We start from the raw sequence: 15,320 nt of genomic DNA on the forward strand, positions 1-15,320 counted from the left end.
CCACAGGGGAAAAAGAATTACAGGATTTGGTGGACACCATTGCAACTAATGGAAAAAAATATGGAATGAAAATTAATGCAAATAAAACAAAAGTATTGGCAATAGGAGGAAATAAGGAAATAAAAATTGTGCTGAATGGAGAAACACTAGAACAGGTGCAAAATTTTAAGTATCTTGGATGCAGGATAGACACCGACTGGAAGTGCACCACAGAAATTAAAACAAGGATAGCAATGGCAAAAGGGGCGTTTTATAAGAAAAGCGGTCTGGACAGAGAACTCAGAAAGAGACTCATAAAATGTCTTGTATGGAGTGTTGTTCTATATGGCGCTGAAACATGGACTATGAGGAAAAAAGAGAGAGAAAGGCTGGAGGCTTTTGAGATCTGGACGTGGCGGAAGATGGAAAGAATAAGTTGGATGGACAGAGTAAAAAATGAAGAGGTACTGAGAAGAGTGGGAGAGAAAAGACAGTTACTAGATGTAATAAAGAGAAGAAAAAGAAAATGGATTGGGCATATATTAAGAAACAATGACGGACTGATAAAAACAGTTTTAGAAGGTTATGTAGAAGGGAAAAGGAAGCGAGGAAGGAAGAGATTCCAGATACTGGATGACATGATGGACGGTACAACATACAGCAGCCTTAAGGAGGAAGCAATGGATCGCAGAAAATGGAGAGGCAAAGGACCTGCTAATATAGCAGATAACTGATGATGATGATGGCTAACTGTGGAGCCGCACAAAATATTACGTCCTTCTAGGACAACGAATGACGTGAGAGTGTAGATGCCTACCGGCTGCGACAAGAGAGCGGTGTTAATTCCTTTATTTTGCATTCTCTTGTCTTAAAAAATCGATACATATAATCTAAGTTAACTAAATTAAATATTGTCTGTGCTCGAGTGCAAATGGTTCCTCAAAGATCTTTCCTTCAGACGTGTTGTGTGTTTGCATCTTGTATTGGGAACATGATGAAGCTTTCCTTGTGTATTACGATAATCTGCAGTGCAAGTGATACAATGTATTAGATATCTCGTCGTAAAGAGTCATTTTTAATAAAGCGTGTGTAATTAAGTGCCATAAAAATGTGACTTTTACGCTTAAACACGTTACGACATGTATGTTAACATATGTAGTAAATAGTATTAGCGTTGAATAACATCGATTATATTTTTGCAGTGAATAACAAGAAGTGTAATCTTATCTCCCCACCCCCTTCCAATAAAAGGGCTCAGTGAGATGAAGGATTACTGAAAAACTTAACATGTCAGGTGAGGAAAATTCGATCTTTGTACAGAGAGATCATTGCCTCAAGTAGGTATAAAATAGGAATGCCAATATCCTTTCGTATTTTGTTAAGTACCACAGACAATTAAGAGATGTGTACAATAATCAAATTTTGCATTTGATCAGCAATAGTGTCATGTGCATTTCGATAGATAACAGATATATTTTAGACAATAAAATATTGTAATATACACCAATATTATCGATATTTCCACATAGTGTATTAAAAAATTCAGTCAGTTTAGATAAGGTAATAATTTAGAACACTGTTGGAAAGTGGAAGGTACTGAGATTAAGGATAGCGATTGGTTGTTTCGTTTTAATGGCCAATTTAATATTGTACTCTGACTTGGTGTTTCAGTTTTCGTGGCAGGTAAATTACTGTCATGCACTGGAGGAGAGGGACATTACGAAACGAGATAAATAGGCACGACGATGACGAGTGTAGGTTAGACGTGCGCAGGCAACCTCACTCTAACTTTAAACGATTAGCAAAATAGAATCAGCACAGTTGGTACACCCAACGAATAAGTAAAATCTAGCAGAGCCGGAATATCTCGATACATCAGTCTGTATCGACCTCCGACTCGAGTTCTGTATCTCGGTAACACTAGTTTGTACACATTGGATAAAAATGACCATGGTCATGGAAGGAGGAGGGTCATTTAATCAAAACATTAATTAACCGAAACATTTGAGGTTTGTATAAGATAATGGTTGCAAGATTACATTAATGCTGACGGGCTACCATAGGTACCGTTAAATTACTACAGCTTTTAGTATAACTTGCATTATACAAATAGTACTTTATTTTTAATTGTATCAATACTACTACATTTTAATAAGTTTACCTATCCAATTTACTAGTAGTCTCTTGATGAAGATTGAGGGTAACCAGTTCAATTATTAATTAGTGCATATACTCCCCTTTTTCCCATTATGTGTCCTCATTTTATTAACAAGTAGATGGCATGGAGTGAGTCAGGAGTTTGAATGTTTACATCCATAAATGCATGTGTAGTTTCAAGTAGTCACCAACTTAAGTTCCTGGGAAAGACTGCAAACAAAACAGGTATGACGGATATGTACAATAGTCTGAAATGTGTTGTGCCATTGTTGGTCACGAAATTGGGTCAGTTTGCCCCACCCTGGAACAGAAGGTGGATTCTGCCTCATATATTCCCACGATGGGCATTGTGTCTTCGTCTTTTAAGGGAACGGTCGCTCCGGCAGTGTGTCTCGTTCAGATTGCTGTCTACGGTGCAAGACTGAGTTATTTAGTCAAGTAACTAGTCAATCCCTTTTCTTGCAGGTCTGTTAATAGCAGGGAAGTGTAGCAACGCCCATTAATTTTTATATTTATGGTATATTCCACATGGAGATCATAGTCTGATGGAAACTCCATTGCGCAGGCATTGGATCATCAGTATGCATGAATATTCGTCCAAGCCTTTAGCTTTAGTACTGCTGATGTTATCGTTATTTAATTACAGGTGCTCCGTTCTTATTTTTCCAGCAATCTGTATAGGGTCAAGTAATGATTCCTCTGTGAATAACGTACGAGCCATTGCCTTCCATAGTCCATCGTTCATGGCCGCAAAGATAATTAACTTTCACTTTACCTCGGCCGCTTCATAGCGAATAAGTTGCATGTTTTCGTGCGTATTATATAAAAGTATTATAGTGTGAACGTTCTTACAATGAAGAATCATCTCACAGTCAGTAAACTACACTCATACTCATAAATGAAGGATAATGCTGATACATGGTGAAACAACGCTCTAGTGGGCGGTTTGCGAGTTTAAATCACCTCGGGGTATGACCATGGTTTGTGAGTTTAAATCACCTCGGGGTATGACCATGCGATGCATTTGACCTGCGGTCGTCGCACGGTGGCGCTAGCAGCAGTCCACATACGCAGAGGTGTGTTGGTGCATGTCAGAGTACGGTGCAGCGAGTAAGTGTGCAGACATTTTCAGACGTGCTAATGGTGACTGTGTGCTGAAAATGGCTCAAAGAACGCATATTGATGACGTTATGAGGGGGAGAATACTAGGGTGACTGGCAGCTGGTCAAACACAGCAGGTCGTAGCATAGGCCATCCGTGCGCCACAAAGTGTGATCTCAAGATTATGGCAACGATTCCAGCAGACAGGAAACGTGTCCAGGCGCTACCATACGGGACGTGCACAGTGTACAACACCACAAGAAGACAAAAATCTCACCATAAGTGCCCGCAGACGGCCACAGAGTACTGCAAGTAGCATTGCTCGGGACCTTACTGCAGCCACTGGAACAGTTGTCTCCGGACACACAGTCTACAGACGACTGAACAGACCTGGTTTATTCGCCTGGAGACCTGTAAGGTGCATTTCACTGACCCCTGTTCACAGGAGAGGCCGTAAAGCCTGGTGTCAAGAACACAGTACATGGTCATTGGAACAGCGGTCCCAGGTTATGTTCACGGACGAGTACAGGTATAGTCTGAACAGTGATTCTAGCCGGGTTTTCAACTGGCGTGAACCAGGAACCAGATACAAACCCCTTAATGTCCATGAAAGGGACCTCTATGGAGATCGTGGTTTGATGGTGTGGGGTGGGATTATGATTGGTGCACGTACACCCCTGCATGTCTTTGACAGAGAAACTGTAACAGTCAGGCGTATCGAGACGTCATTGTGCACCAATATGTCCGCCTTTACAGGGGTGCACCTTCCTCCTGATGGTTGATAACGCACGGCCCCACTGAGCTGCCATCGTGGTGGAGTACCTTGAAACAGAAGATATCAGGCGAATGGCCTTCCTGTTCTCCAGACCTAAACCCCATCGAGCACGTCTGAAATGCTCTCGGTCGACGTATCGCTGCATGTCTTCAAATCCCTACAACACTTCAGGACCTCCGACAGGCAATGGTGCAGGAATGGGAGGCTATACCCCGGCAGCTGCTCGACCACCCGATCCAGAGTATGTGCGGCCTGTGTTTGTGTGAATGGTGATCATATCCCATACTGATGCCAGGTACATGCGCAGGAAACAGTGGCGTTTTGTAATACATGTGTTTCGGGACGGTTTTTTCAACTTATCACCAATACCGTGGACTTACAGATCTGTGTCGTGTATGTTCCCTATGTGCCTATGCTATTAGCGCTAGTCTTGTGTAGTGCCACGTTGTGTGGCGCCACATTCTGCAAATATATTTAATTTATGAACATGAGTGTATGTGCCACCGTTCTCAATGTCCAACGTGGCCATAGCTGTACAGACAATGAGCTCTCATCGTTCATGAAATGCTTTCATGTAAGGCAGAATGTGTGTACAAACAAAAATGAAAAAGAATATTTGTGCGCGAATTTTATATTAGTGTGTGAATCTTATCGGAATCAAGAACTATTAAAGAGTTAGTATTGTGTGTACCATAGTCTTAATAAAGCTATGTGGCCATTACTGTGCAGACAATGGGTATCTACTCTTCTTGCATAGTTTTCAGGTAAGGCAGTGTACGTGTGTTAATGTGAATTTCATATAACTGTTTCTTGTCGGTCGTAGTCGATACATGGAAGATGTCGCTGTGAGTAAGGTATATGCCATTCTCGCACGTGGTTACAACTACATAGACAATGAGGTTCCACCGTTATTGGCCCGTGCATTGGCGTGAGTTCTGCTAGGCTGAAATACCGATGAGCTCATCTTCTTGTTGTTCTTAGGGCTACTTGCTTATGTTTTACAATCAACACGCTGGTGTGCTCTCTGTATGTACTGTTTGTAAATGTTCAGTCTCCGTTCTGCTTGCCCACAATGGTTGGTAGGCGTATCGTGCACCAGCTGATTTCTATGAGTTTTAGAGTGACTGTATTACAGCCCAGCTATAAACCCGGCCAATTAGTTATTGACGACACTTCTCTCTCATGTCCAATATACTAAATCAAATAATAATAAGACCATTTAGCTTCTTATTGAGTTGGTACATCAAGCCTTGCACCTACTGTACGTACTTACAAAGTCTCATCCTTTGTTTCCCGCCAAACACTTGCTTTCAAATACTACACGTTGGTGAAGAACAAAGAAAAAAATCTGTTGTCACGCATGTACTTTCGCAGCCCACTAACCGTAGATAACTCGGTCCTTTGGCATACTTCCCTCATCAAGTCATAGCCCTCGTAATGCTGATGACCACATATTGTAAGAATACTCACTGAGGATAGGTATGAGTGGGATGATCAAACTGAGTGATTTACGATACATTTCGTTCTCGTTAGAACGAATTATATTACTATGCTATTCACATGAGAAGCTGGTCAGAGAAGGATACGTGCTCGAATTTGGACTTTTAATACAGGTTCTTCCTACTGCAAGATTAATCCCAGCACCGCTACTGCCCTATTTCTCCTCTCTAGGGAATTTCCCGAGACACAACGAGAGGAAAACTGAAACAACCCAACTTGCTGCGCAGAATCATATAGCTACTCATACCAGCAAATAATGGGAGAGCTTGATTCTGTTAGCATATTTCAGCACTTACCCAGTGGAGAAGCACGGAAGGTCACACACAATATGCTCCAAATCTGTCAACTCTCAGATTTAAGGATGTTCGCTTCTACTACAAAGAAGTTACCTACATGGGGGAGAACAGATTACTGCAATCTCCGCAATAGGCTTCCGGAATTTTTCATCCAACGCTCTCGCATGCGTTTTGTGGCCATGAAATACACTCAAGCAGATTGGTCACAAGTGTGGTCAATTGTCCAGGCCATGATCCCACCCAGAGTCATTAGAGACATCGGGCCAACGATATTGCGGCTGGTTACCTAACACTCTCTAACAACTATAAAATCAGACTGCGAAAATCGGCATTATGTGAGGTTTGTAATACAGAAGTGAATGTAGCACTTGCTGACGACTATTATCGTGTATATGTCACAGACCTTTCAATGCCACTGAAATGAGCTTCATAAATGCCTTAGACTGAGCCACGGGTTTTGCCTACTGTTGATTTCATTGTAACGATAGGGCGACAGTCTGCTATAGAATAAACTGAAAATGAAATGTACTTTCAATTCGGCAACTATCATTGTTGCAGATTACACTAAAAAATAAGAGAACAGTTGGTGAAATACGTAAGATTTATTTTTTGTTTTAAATAAACCAATGACTGTTAATGAAAATTGAAAAATGAATAAACAGAAACAAAATTAAATGAACGCAGCAAAAAACGAAAAACAGAATGAAAAACGAAACCAATAATAAACAGAACAAAAACGAAGACAAATAAGAACTTTTGAAACAAACGAACATTTTTTCAGTTGGTGCATTCGGCACCTGAGGGTTGGCTCCAAAGACTCTCAGCTGCACCCTCCTCCACATCTACACGGACTTCCTCCATCTTGGCAGCACCAATGATGCTCTCGGCTGCCTCATCCTCTAGATCTCTAGGGGCTTGTTCCACCTTTGAACATTCACGAGAGTCTCAGCTGATCCTTCCTCCTCATCTTCACAGTCTTTGTCCACCTCGGCAGCACCCAGCTGCCTCTCAGTTGCCGCCTCCTCTAAATCTTCATGGGCTTCTTCCATCTTGGCAACATTCACGTGACTCTCAGCTGCCCCTTCCTCCTCATTTCCACATGCTGGGGCAATGTCAGCAGAATCCACGACACTATCATCTGCCTCTTCCTCAATCTCACCACATTCTATGCCCATCTTGGCAGCACCCATGAGACTCTCTGCTGCTTCCTCCTCTAAATCTTGATGGGCTTGTTCCATTTTGGCAGCATTCACGAGATCCTCATCTGCCCCTTCCTCAGTATCTCCACACCCTTCACCCATCTTGGCAGCACCCATGAGGCTCTCAGTTGCCTTCTCCTCTAAATCTTGACAGGCTTGTTCCATCTTGGCAGCATTCACGAGGCCCTTAGCTGCCCCTTCCTCGTCATCTCCACATGCTTGGTCAGAGGCCCTTAGCTGCCCCTTCCTCCTCATCTCCACATGCTTGGTCAATCTCAGCAGCATCCACAAGACCCTCATCTGCCCCTTCCTCAATCTCTCCAGTCGCTTTGCCCATCTTGGCAGCACCCATGAGACTTTCAGCTGCCTCCTCCTCTAAATCTTGACACGCTTGTTCCATCTTGGCAGCATTCACAAGGCCCTTAGGTGCCCCTTCCTCTTCATCTCCACATGCTTGGTCAATCTCAGCAGCGTCCACAAGATCCTCATCTGCCCCTTCCTCAATCTCGCCAGACGCTTCGCCCAACTCGGCAGCACCCATGAGACTTTCAGCTGCCGCCTCCTCTAAATCTTGATGGGCTTGTTCCATCTTGGCAGCATTCACAAGGCCCTTAGCTGCCACTTCCTCCTCATCTCCACATGCTTGGTCAATCTCAGCAGCATCCACAAGACCATCTGCCCCTTCCCCAATCTGTCCAGACGCTTCGCCCACCTTGGCAGCACCCATGAGACTATCGGCTTCCTCCTCCTCTAAACCTAGACAGCCTTGTACCATCTTGACAGCATCCACGAGACACTCAGCTATTTTCTCCTCTTCTTGATCCATGTTGGCACCGTCCACCTAGGCAACCAAGATAGTGGTAGGCTTTTGGCTAAACTAGAAATAACATTATACGCTAGAACGTACATTACGAAATAATAATGGGTAAGAGCGTTCAGACATTGCGGGGAACAAGAGGTTTATATGGAGCATCACTGTTTTATGCCAGAGTCAAAGGAAATTCAAAATTTGAATATTAGTGATAATGTTTAACAGGTAGTAATAAAATGTTAGAATATTATTACCACACAGGCCTTAGAAGCTGATGACTTAGTGTTTGGTATGAAAAAGAGGGTCTTCCATTTTCACCGACTGCACAATAACGTAGCGCTAAGATTCTTATACTGGCAGCATGTCTGTAACTAAAACGTCTCGGGCTTACTGAAGAATGGGAGACAACCCGTCGGCTCTGACCAGTGACGTTAGAAATTTCCAGAGATGATTTACTACACAGATTTGACATCTGAGCCAAGTGTTCATAAACTAAGGAGTGAAGGAGGTAGTGTAGAATACCTCAGTTGACATATATATGAGCTGTATCTCGAAATTCAGTCGATACATATAGGTTAATTGCAGTATGGGATAGAAATTTAACGTACATTGATTTCTTCGTTTTCGTTAGCATTGGTATCCTATTCTTCAGTTAAGCTGTATAGGTCAAGTGAAGTACGAGATACAAATTTTAAAGGTGTTGTTTCTTTCGCTTCCGCTACTACTAACAATCTGTTCTAATGCCGCTCAGATAGTGTATTAACGAGACAGAGATTTGAAAACCGGATTTTAAACTCGTTTCTCTTTCCAGGAGCAGTTATGGGCTATATCCATACATTGTTGTGTATAAACGGCTAATTGAAATTGAAGAAGCTGCAGAAAGATTGAAATTTGGGAAAATGGTCCGAGATAAGTCCAAAACCCACTGAGAAAGGGGAAGCACAGCATTAGAAGACGAATGGAAAACGAACACGTGAAATAGAGAGCGCAGTAGAGAATTAAATGGGCAAACAGATTATTTCCAATAGAATTCTTGCCTAATTCACCACATACTGGTTTTAACGGTTTAAAGAAGAAAATTAAAAATAGGAAATTTGGCCTCAAACGTGAATACACACTCGTAAAAATAAGTTTTGCAATTAGCTGAAAACGGGAATACAAGGCTGGATGCAGAAGAAATGCGAAACAATAGAAGCGTGTTTAACAATCGGAAAGTTAGATCCATAGATGGGAAAATTATTGAAACCGTTAGAGGAGAGAGATTCAGATGCATAAATATCAAACGCTTACCTGGCAAGCCGATACGAACGAAAGGACGGAGGTCTGAAAGCTGTATTTAAGGTGTGAATGGGTCCTACAAAATAACCAACCTAAAAAAGTAAGTGGATTAAGATTCGAAGTGAAATATGGTAGACTGAAAAGAGTTTCACACTGCAGTAAAAGACCCAATTAGGGGAAAGGCTCTTGGCGCACACTACATTGTTTCAAAATTGTTAAGATCACTGGTAGGGAACCTGAAAAAGGTTTTCCACGTGATATATAAAACACACTACGCAGGCGAAATACACCCATACTTTCAAAAACGTGTAATAATCCCATTCCCACACAGGCAAAATGCTCACAAGTTTCAAAGTTAACGGAATGGTCACGAAAAATCTAATACGAATTAATGAAGACATTGATAGCGGAGAATTTCTGGGGAGGTGAATTTAGGTTGCGCTGAAGGAGGGGGACGAATAAGTCATTTCCGACCGTAGGACTCTGAAGACAGACTGCTGCAAGGCAAAAGTAAATCTGTAGGAATTCAATTTCTGAGGGTCACAGGGATAAAATACAGGGGGTGAGACTATCCCAAGCTTGTGCATAAAACAAAGTGCAGTTATAAAGGTCTCAGGATCTCGCAGGCATACAGTAGCTGAGACGGGAGTGTGATACGTTTGTAACCTAGCAATTCAGCAAACAGCACGGTAAATAGACAAAAATTACATATGGAGATTAAGGCTCAGGGAGAAAAAATAAAACTTTGAGTTCAGGACATTACAGTTCTGTAAGATACACCAATTTCCTTTGATTATCAGTTGAACGAAATGAGATATGTCTTGAAAAGAAATTATCAATGAATACTAGCAAAAGTAAAAGTAGGATAGTAAAATGCGGTAGAATTGTGTTAGAACTTGAATATGGAAAAATATTAACAAATGACACTGAGAAAAGTAAACTGAGCTTTGTTGCTTGGGTAAAAGTAACAGCTTATTAGCAAAGTAGAGGACATGTAAACATCAGGATGTCAATAGCAAAAAAGACGTTTTTGAAAAGACAAATTAGTTAACCGATAATATAAATTTCAGTTCTAGGTAGTCTTCTCTCGAGGTATTTGTCAATAGTGTAGCCATGTACATGAGTGGAACGCTGAAGATAGACAGTTCAGAAAGAATGGAATATATAGTTTTGATATATTGCTCCAGGAGAGTACTGAAGATAAACTGGGTACAGCGTGTAACTTGCGAGGATAGGAATGAGTGGGATAATCAAATTGAGTGACATACGATACATTTCTTTCTCGTTAGAGCGAATTATATTACCATGCTTTTCACATGAGAAGCTGGTCAGAGAAGGATACGTGTTCGAATTTGGACTTCTGAATACAGGTTCTTCCTGCTGCAAGATTAATCCCAGCACCGCTGCTGCCCTATTTCTCCTCTCTAGGGAATTTCACGAAATACAAAAAGAGAAAAACTGAAACAGCCCAACTTGCTGCGCAGAATCGTATAGCTACTCATACCTGCAAATAATGGGAGACAAATTCCCTCCATGGCAGTTTGATTCTGTTAGCATATTTCAGCACTTCATGACATTATTCCTAAATAAACTACAAAGATACTCAGTGGAGAAGAACGGAGGGTCGCACAAAATATGCCCCAAGTCTGTCAACTCTCAGATTTAAGGATGTTCGCTTCTACTACAAAGAAGTTACCTACATGGGGGAGAACAGATTACTGCAATCTCCGCAATAGTCTTTCGGAATTTTTCGTCCAACGCTCTCGCATACGTTTTGTGGCCATGAAATACACTCAAGCAGATTGGTCACAAGTGTGGTCAATTGTCCAGGCCACGATCCCACCCAGAGTCGTTAGAGGCATCTGGCCAACGATATTGCGGATGGTTACCTAACACTCTTTAACAACTATAAAATCAGACTGCATAAATCGGCATTATGTGATGTTTGTAATACAGAAATGAATGTAGCACTTGCTGAAGACTATAATCTTGTATATATCACTGACCTTTCAATGCCACTGAAATGAGCTTCATAAATGCCTTAGACTGAGCCACGGGTTTTGCCTATTGTTGATCTCATTGTAACGATAAGACGACAGTCAGCTATAGAATAAACTGAAAATGAAACGTACTTTCAATTCGGCAACTATCATTGTTGCAGATGTACACTAAAAATAAGAGAACAGTTGGTGAAATACGTAATTTTTTTTTTGCTTTAAATAAACCAAAGATTGTTCATGAAAATTGAACAATGAATAAACATAAACAACATTAAATGAACGCAGCAAAAAACGAAACACAGAATGAAAAACGAAACCAATAACAAACAGAACAAAAACGAAGACAAATAAGAACTTTTGAAACAAATGAACATTTTTTCAGTTGGTGCATTCGGCACTTGAGGGTTGGCTCCAAAGACTCTCGGCTCCCCCTTCCACTTACACACGGACTTCCTCCATCTTGGCAGCACCAATGATGCTCTCGGCTGCCTCATCCTCTAGATCTCTAGGGGCTTGTTCCATCTTTGCAACATTCACGAGAGTCTCAGCTGATCCTTCCTCCTCATCTTCACGGTCTTTGTCCATCTCGGCAGCATCCAGCTGCCTCTCAGCTGCCTCCTCCTCTAAATCTTCATGGGCTTCTACCATCTTGGCAACATTCACGAGACTCTCAGCTGCCCCTTCCTCCTCATTTCAACATGCTGGGGCAATGTCAGCAGAATCCACGACACCATCATCTGCCTCTTCCTCAATCTCACCACACGCTTCGCCCATCTTGGCAGCACCAATGAGACTCTCAGCTGCCTCCTCCTCTAAATCTCGATGGGCTTATTCCATCTTAGCAACATTCACGAGATCCTCATCTGCCCCTTCCTCAGTATCTCCACACCCTTCACCCATCTTGGCAGCACCCATGAGACTCTCAGCTGAGTTCTCCTCTAAATCTTGACAGGCTTGTTCCATCTTGGCAACATTCACGAAGCCCTTAGATGCCCCTTCCTCCTCATCTCCATATGCTGGGTCAATCTCAGCAGCATCCACAAGACCCTCATCTGCCTCTTCCTCAATCTCACCACACGTTTCGCCCATCTTGGCAGCATGCATGAGACTCTCAGCTGCCTCCTCCTTTAAATCTTGACAGGCCTGTTCCATCTTGGAAGCATTCACGAGGCCCTTAGCTGCCCCTTCCTCCTCATCTCCACATGCTTGGTCAATGTCAGCAGCATCCACAAGATTCTCATCTGCCCCTTCCTCAATATCTCTACACGCTTCACCCATCTTGGCAGCACCCATGAGACTCTCAGCTGAGTTCTCCTCTAAATCTTGACAGGCTTGTTCCATCTTGGCAACATTCACGAAGCCCTTAGATGCCCCTTCCTCCTCATCTCCATATGCTGGGTCAATCTCAGCAGCATCCACAAGACCCTCATCTGCCCCTTCCTTAGTATCTCCACACTCTTCGCCCATCTTGGCAGCACCCATGAGACTCTCAGCTGCCTTCTCCTCTAAATCTTGACAGGCTTGTTCCATCTTGGCGGCATTCACGAGGCCCTTAGCTGCCCCTTCCTCCTCATCTTCATATGCTGGGTCAATCTCAGCAGCATCCACAAGATCCTCATCTGCCTCTTCCTCAATCTCGCCACACACTTCGCCCATCTTGGCAGCACGCATGAGACTCTCAGCTGCCTCCTCCTCTAAATCTTGACAGGCCTGTTCCATCTTGACAGCATTCACAAGACCCTTAGCTGCCACTTCCTCCTCATCTCCACATACTGTGTCAATCACAGCAACAACCACGAGACCATCATTTGCCCCTTCCTCTATTTCACCACACGCTTCACCCATCTTGGCAGCTCCCATGAGACTCTCAGCTGCCTCCTCCTCTAAATCTTTACAGGCTTGTTCCATCTTGGCAGCATTCACAAGGCCCTTAGCTGCCCCTTCCTTCTCATCTCCACATGCTTGGTCAATCTCAGCAGCATCCACAAGATTCTCATCTGCCCCTTCCTCAATATCTCCACATGCTTCACCCATTTTGGCAGCACCCATGAGATTTTCAGTTGCCTCCTCCTCTAAATCTTGACAGGCTTGTACCATCTTGACAGTATCCACGAGACACTCAGCTACTCTCTCCTCCTCTTGATCCATCTTGGCACCGTCCACCTAAGCAACCGAGATAGTGGTAGGCCTTTGGCTAAACTAGAAATAACATTATACACTAGAACGTACATTATGAAATGATAATGGGTAAGAGTGTTCAGACGTTGCGGTGAACAAGAGGTTTACATGGAGCATCATTGTTTTATGCCGGAGTCAAAAGAAATTCAAAATTCGAATAGTAGTGATAATGTCTAACAGGTAATAATAAGATACTGGAAAATTATTACTTCACAGTCATTAGAAGCTGATGACTTAGAGTATGGTATGAAAAAGAGGGACTTACATTATCACCGACTGCACAATAACGTCGCGCTAAGATTCTCATATTGGCAGCATGCCTGTAACTAAAACGTCTCGGGCTTATTGAAGAATGGGAGACAACCCGTCGGCTCTGACCAATGACGTTAGAAATTTCCAGAGATGATTTACTACACAGATTTGACAGCTGAGCCAAGTGTTCATAAACGAAGGAATGCAAGAGAGAGAAACAGGCGGTAGACATATACACTCCTGGAAATGGAAAAAAGAACACATTGACACCGGTGTGTCAGACCCACCATACTTGCTCCGGACACTGCGAGAGGGCTGTACAAGCAATGATCACACGCACGGCACAGCGGACACACCAGGAACCGCGGTGTTGGCCGTCGAATGGCGCTAACTGCGCAGCATTTGTGCACCGCCGCCGTCAGTGTCAGCCAGTTTGCCGTGGCATACGGAGCTCCATCGCAGTCTTTAACACTGGTAGCATGCCGCGACAGCGTGGACGTGAACCGTATGTGCAGTTGACGGACTTTGAGCGAGGGCGTATAGTGGGCATGCGGGAGGCCGGGTGGACGTACCGCCGAATTGCTCAACACGTGGGGCGTGAGGTCTCCACAGTACATCGATGTTGTCGCCAGTGGTCAGCGGAAGGTGCACGTGCCCGTCGACCTGGGACCGGACCGCAGCGACGCACGGATGCACGCCAAGACCGTAGGATCCTACGCAGTGCCGTAGGGGACCGCACCGCCACTTCCCAGCAAATTAGGGACACTGTTGCTCCTGGGGTATCGGCGAGGACCATTCGCAACCGTCTCCATGAAGCTGGGCTACAGTCCTGCACACCGTTAGGCTGTCTTCCGCTCACGCCCCAACATCGTGCAGCCCGCCTCCAGTGGTGTCGCGACAGGCGTGAATGGAGGGACGAATGGAGACGTGTCGTCTTCAGCGATGAGAGTCGCTTCTGCCTTGGTGCCAATGATGGTCGTATGCGTGTTTGGCGCCGTGCAGGTGAGCGCCACAATCAGGACTGCATACGACCGAGGCACACAGGGCCAACACCCGGCATAATGGTGTGGGGAGCGATCTCCTACACTGGCCGTACACCACTGGTGATCGTCGAGGGGACACTGAATAGTGCACGGTACATCCAAACCGTCATCGAACCCATCGTTCTACCATTCCTAGACCGGCAAGGGAACTTGCTGTTCCAACAGGACAATGCACGTCCGCATGTATCCCGTGCCACCCAACGTGCTCTAGAAGGTGTAAGTCAACTACCCTGGCCAGCAAGATCTCCGGATCTGTCCCCCATTGAGCATGTTTGGGACTGGATGAAGCGTCGTCTCACGCGGTCTGCACGTCCAGCACGAACGCTAGTCCAACTGAGGCGCCAGGTGGAAATGGCATGGTAAGCCGTTCCACAGGACTACATCCAGCATCTCTACGATCGTCTCCATGGGAGAATAGCAGCCTGCATTGCTGCGAAAGGTGGATATACACTGTACTAGTGCCGACATTGTGCATGCTCTGTTGCCTGTGTCTATGTGCCTGTGGTTCTGTCAGTGTGATCATTTGATGTATCTGACCCCAGGAATGTGTCAATAAAGTTTCCCCTTCCTGGGACAATGAATTCACGGTGTTCTTATTTCAATTTCCAGGAGTGTATAACGTCCAGCAATATTTCGACCATAATGTTAAGGATATCGCTTATTTGAGTCCTAGTATTTCTGTTAAAAAGTAAAGGGAAAATAGGATAGAAGTTGTGGTAGTGTAGAATACCTCAATTAATATATATATGTG

At 43.9% G+C, this 15,320-nt stretch overlaps 1 protein-coding gene across 1 annotated transcript; it reads right to left on the reverse strand.

Annotated features, from left to right (window-relative positions):
• Positions 1 to 6,707: 6,707 nt before the first annotated feature.
• Positions 6,708 to 7,172, reverse strand: LOC124620149. Its single transcript, XM_047146819.1, has one exon. The coding sequence runs from the start codon at positions 7,170 to 7,172 to the stop codon at positions 6,708 to 6,710; it is 465 nt and encodes a 154-aa protein (XP_047002775.1).
• Between the last annotated feature and the right edge of the window lie 8,148 nt (positions 7,173 to 15,320).

The sequence above is a fragment of the Schistocerca americana genome, chromosome 6, assembly GCF_021461395.2.
Source record: "Schistocerca americana isolate TAMUIC-IGC-003095 chromosome 6, iqSchAmer2.1, whole genome shotgun sequence".
NCBI lineage: Eukaryota > Metazoa > Arthropoda > Insecta > Orthoptera > Acrididae > Schistocerca > Schistocerca americana.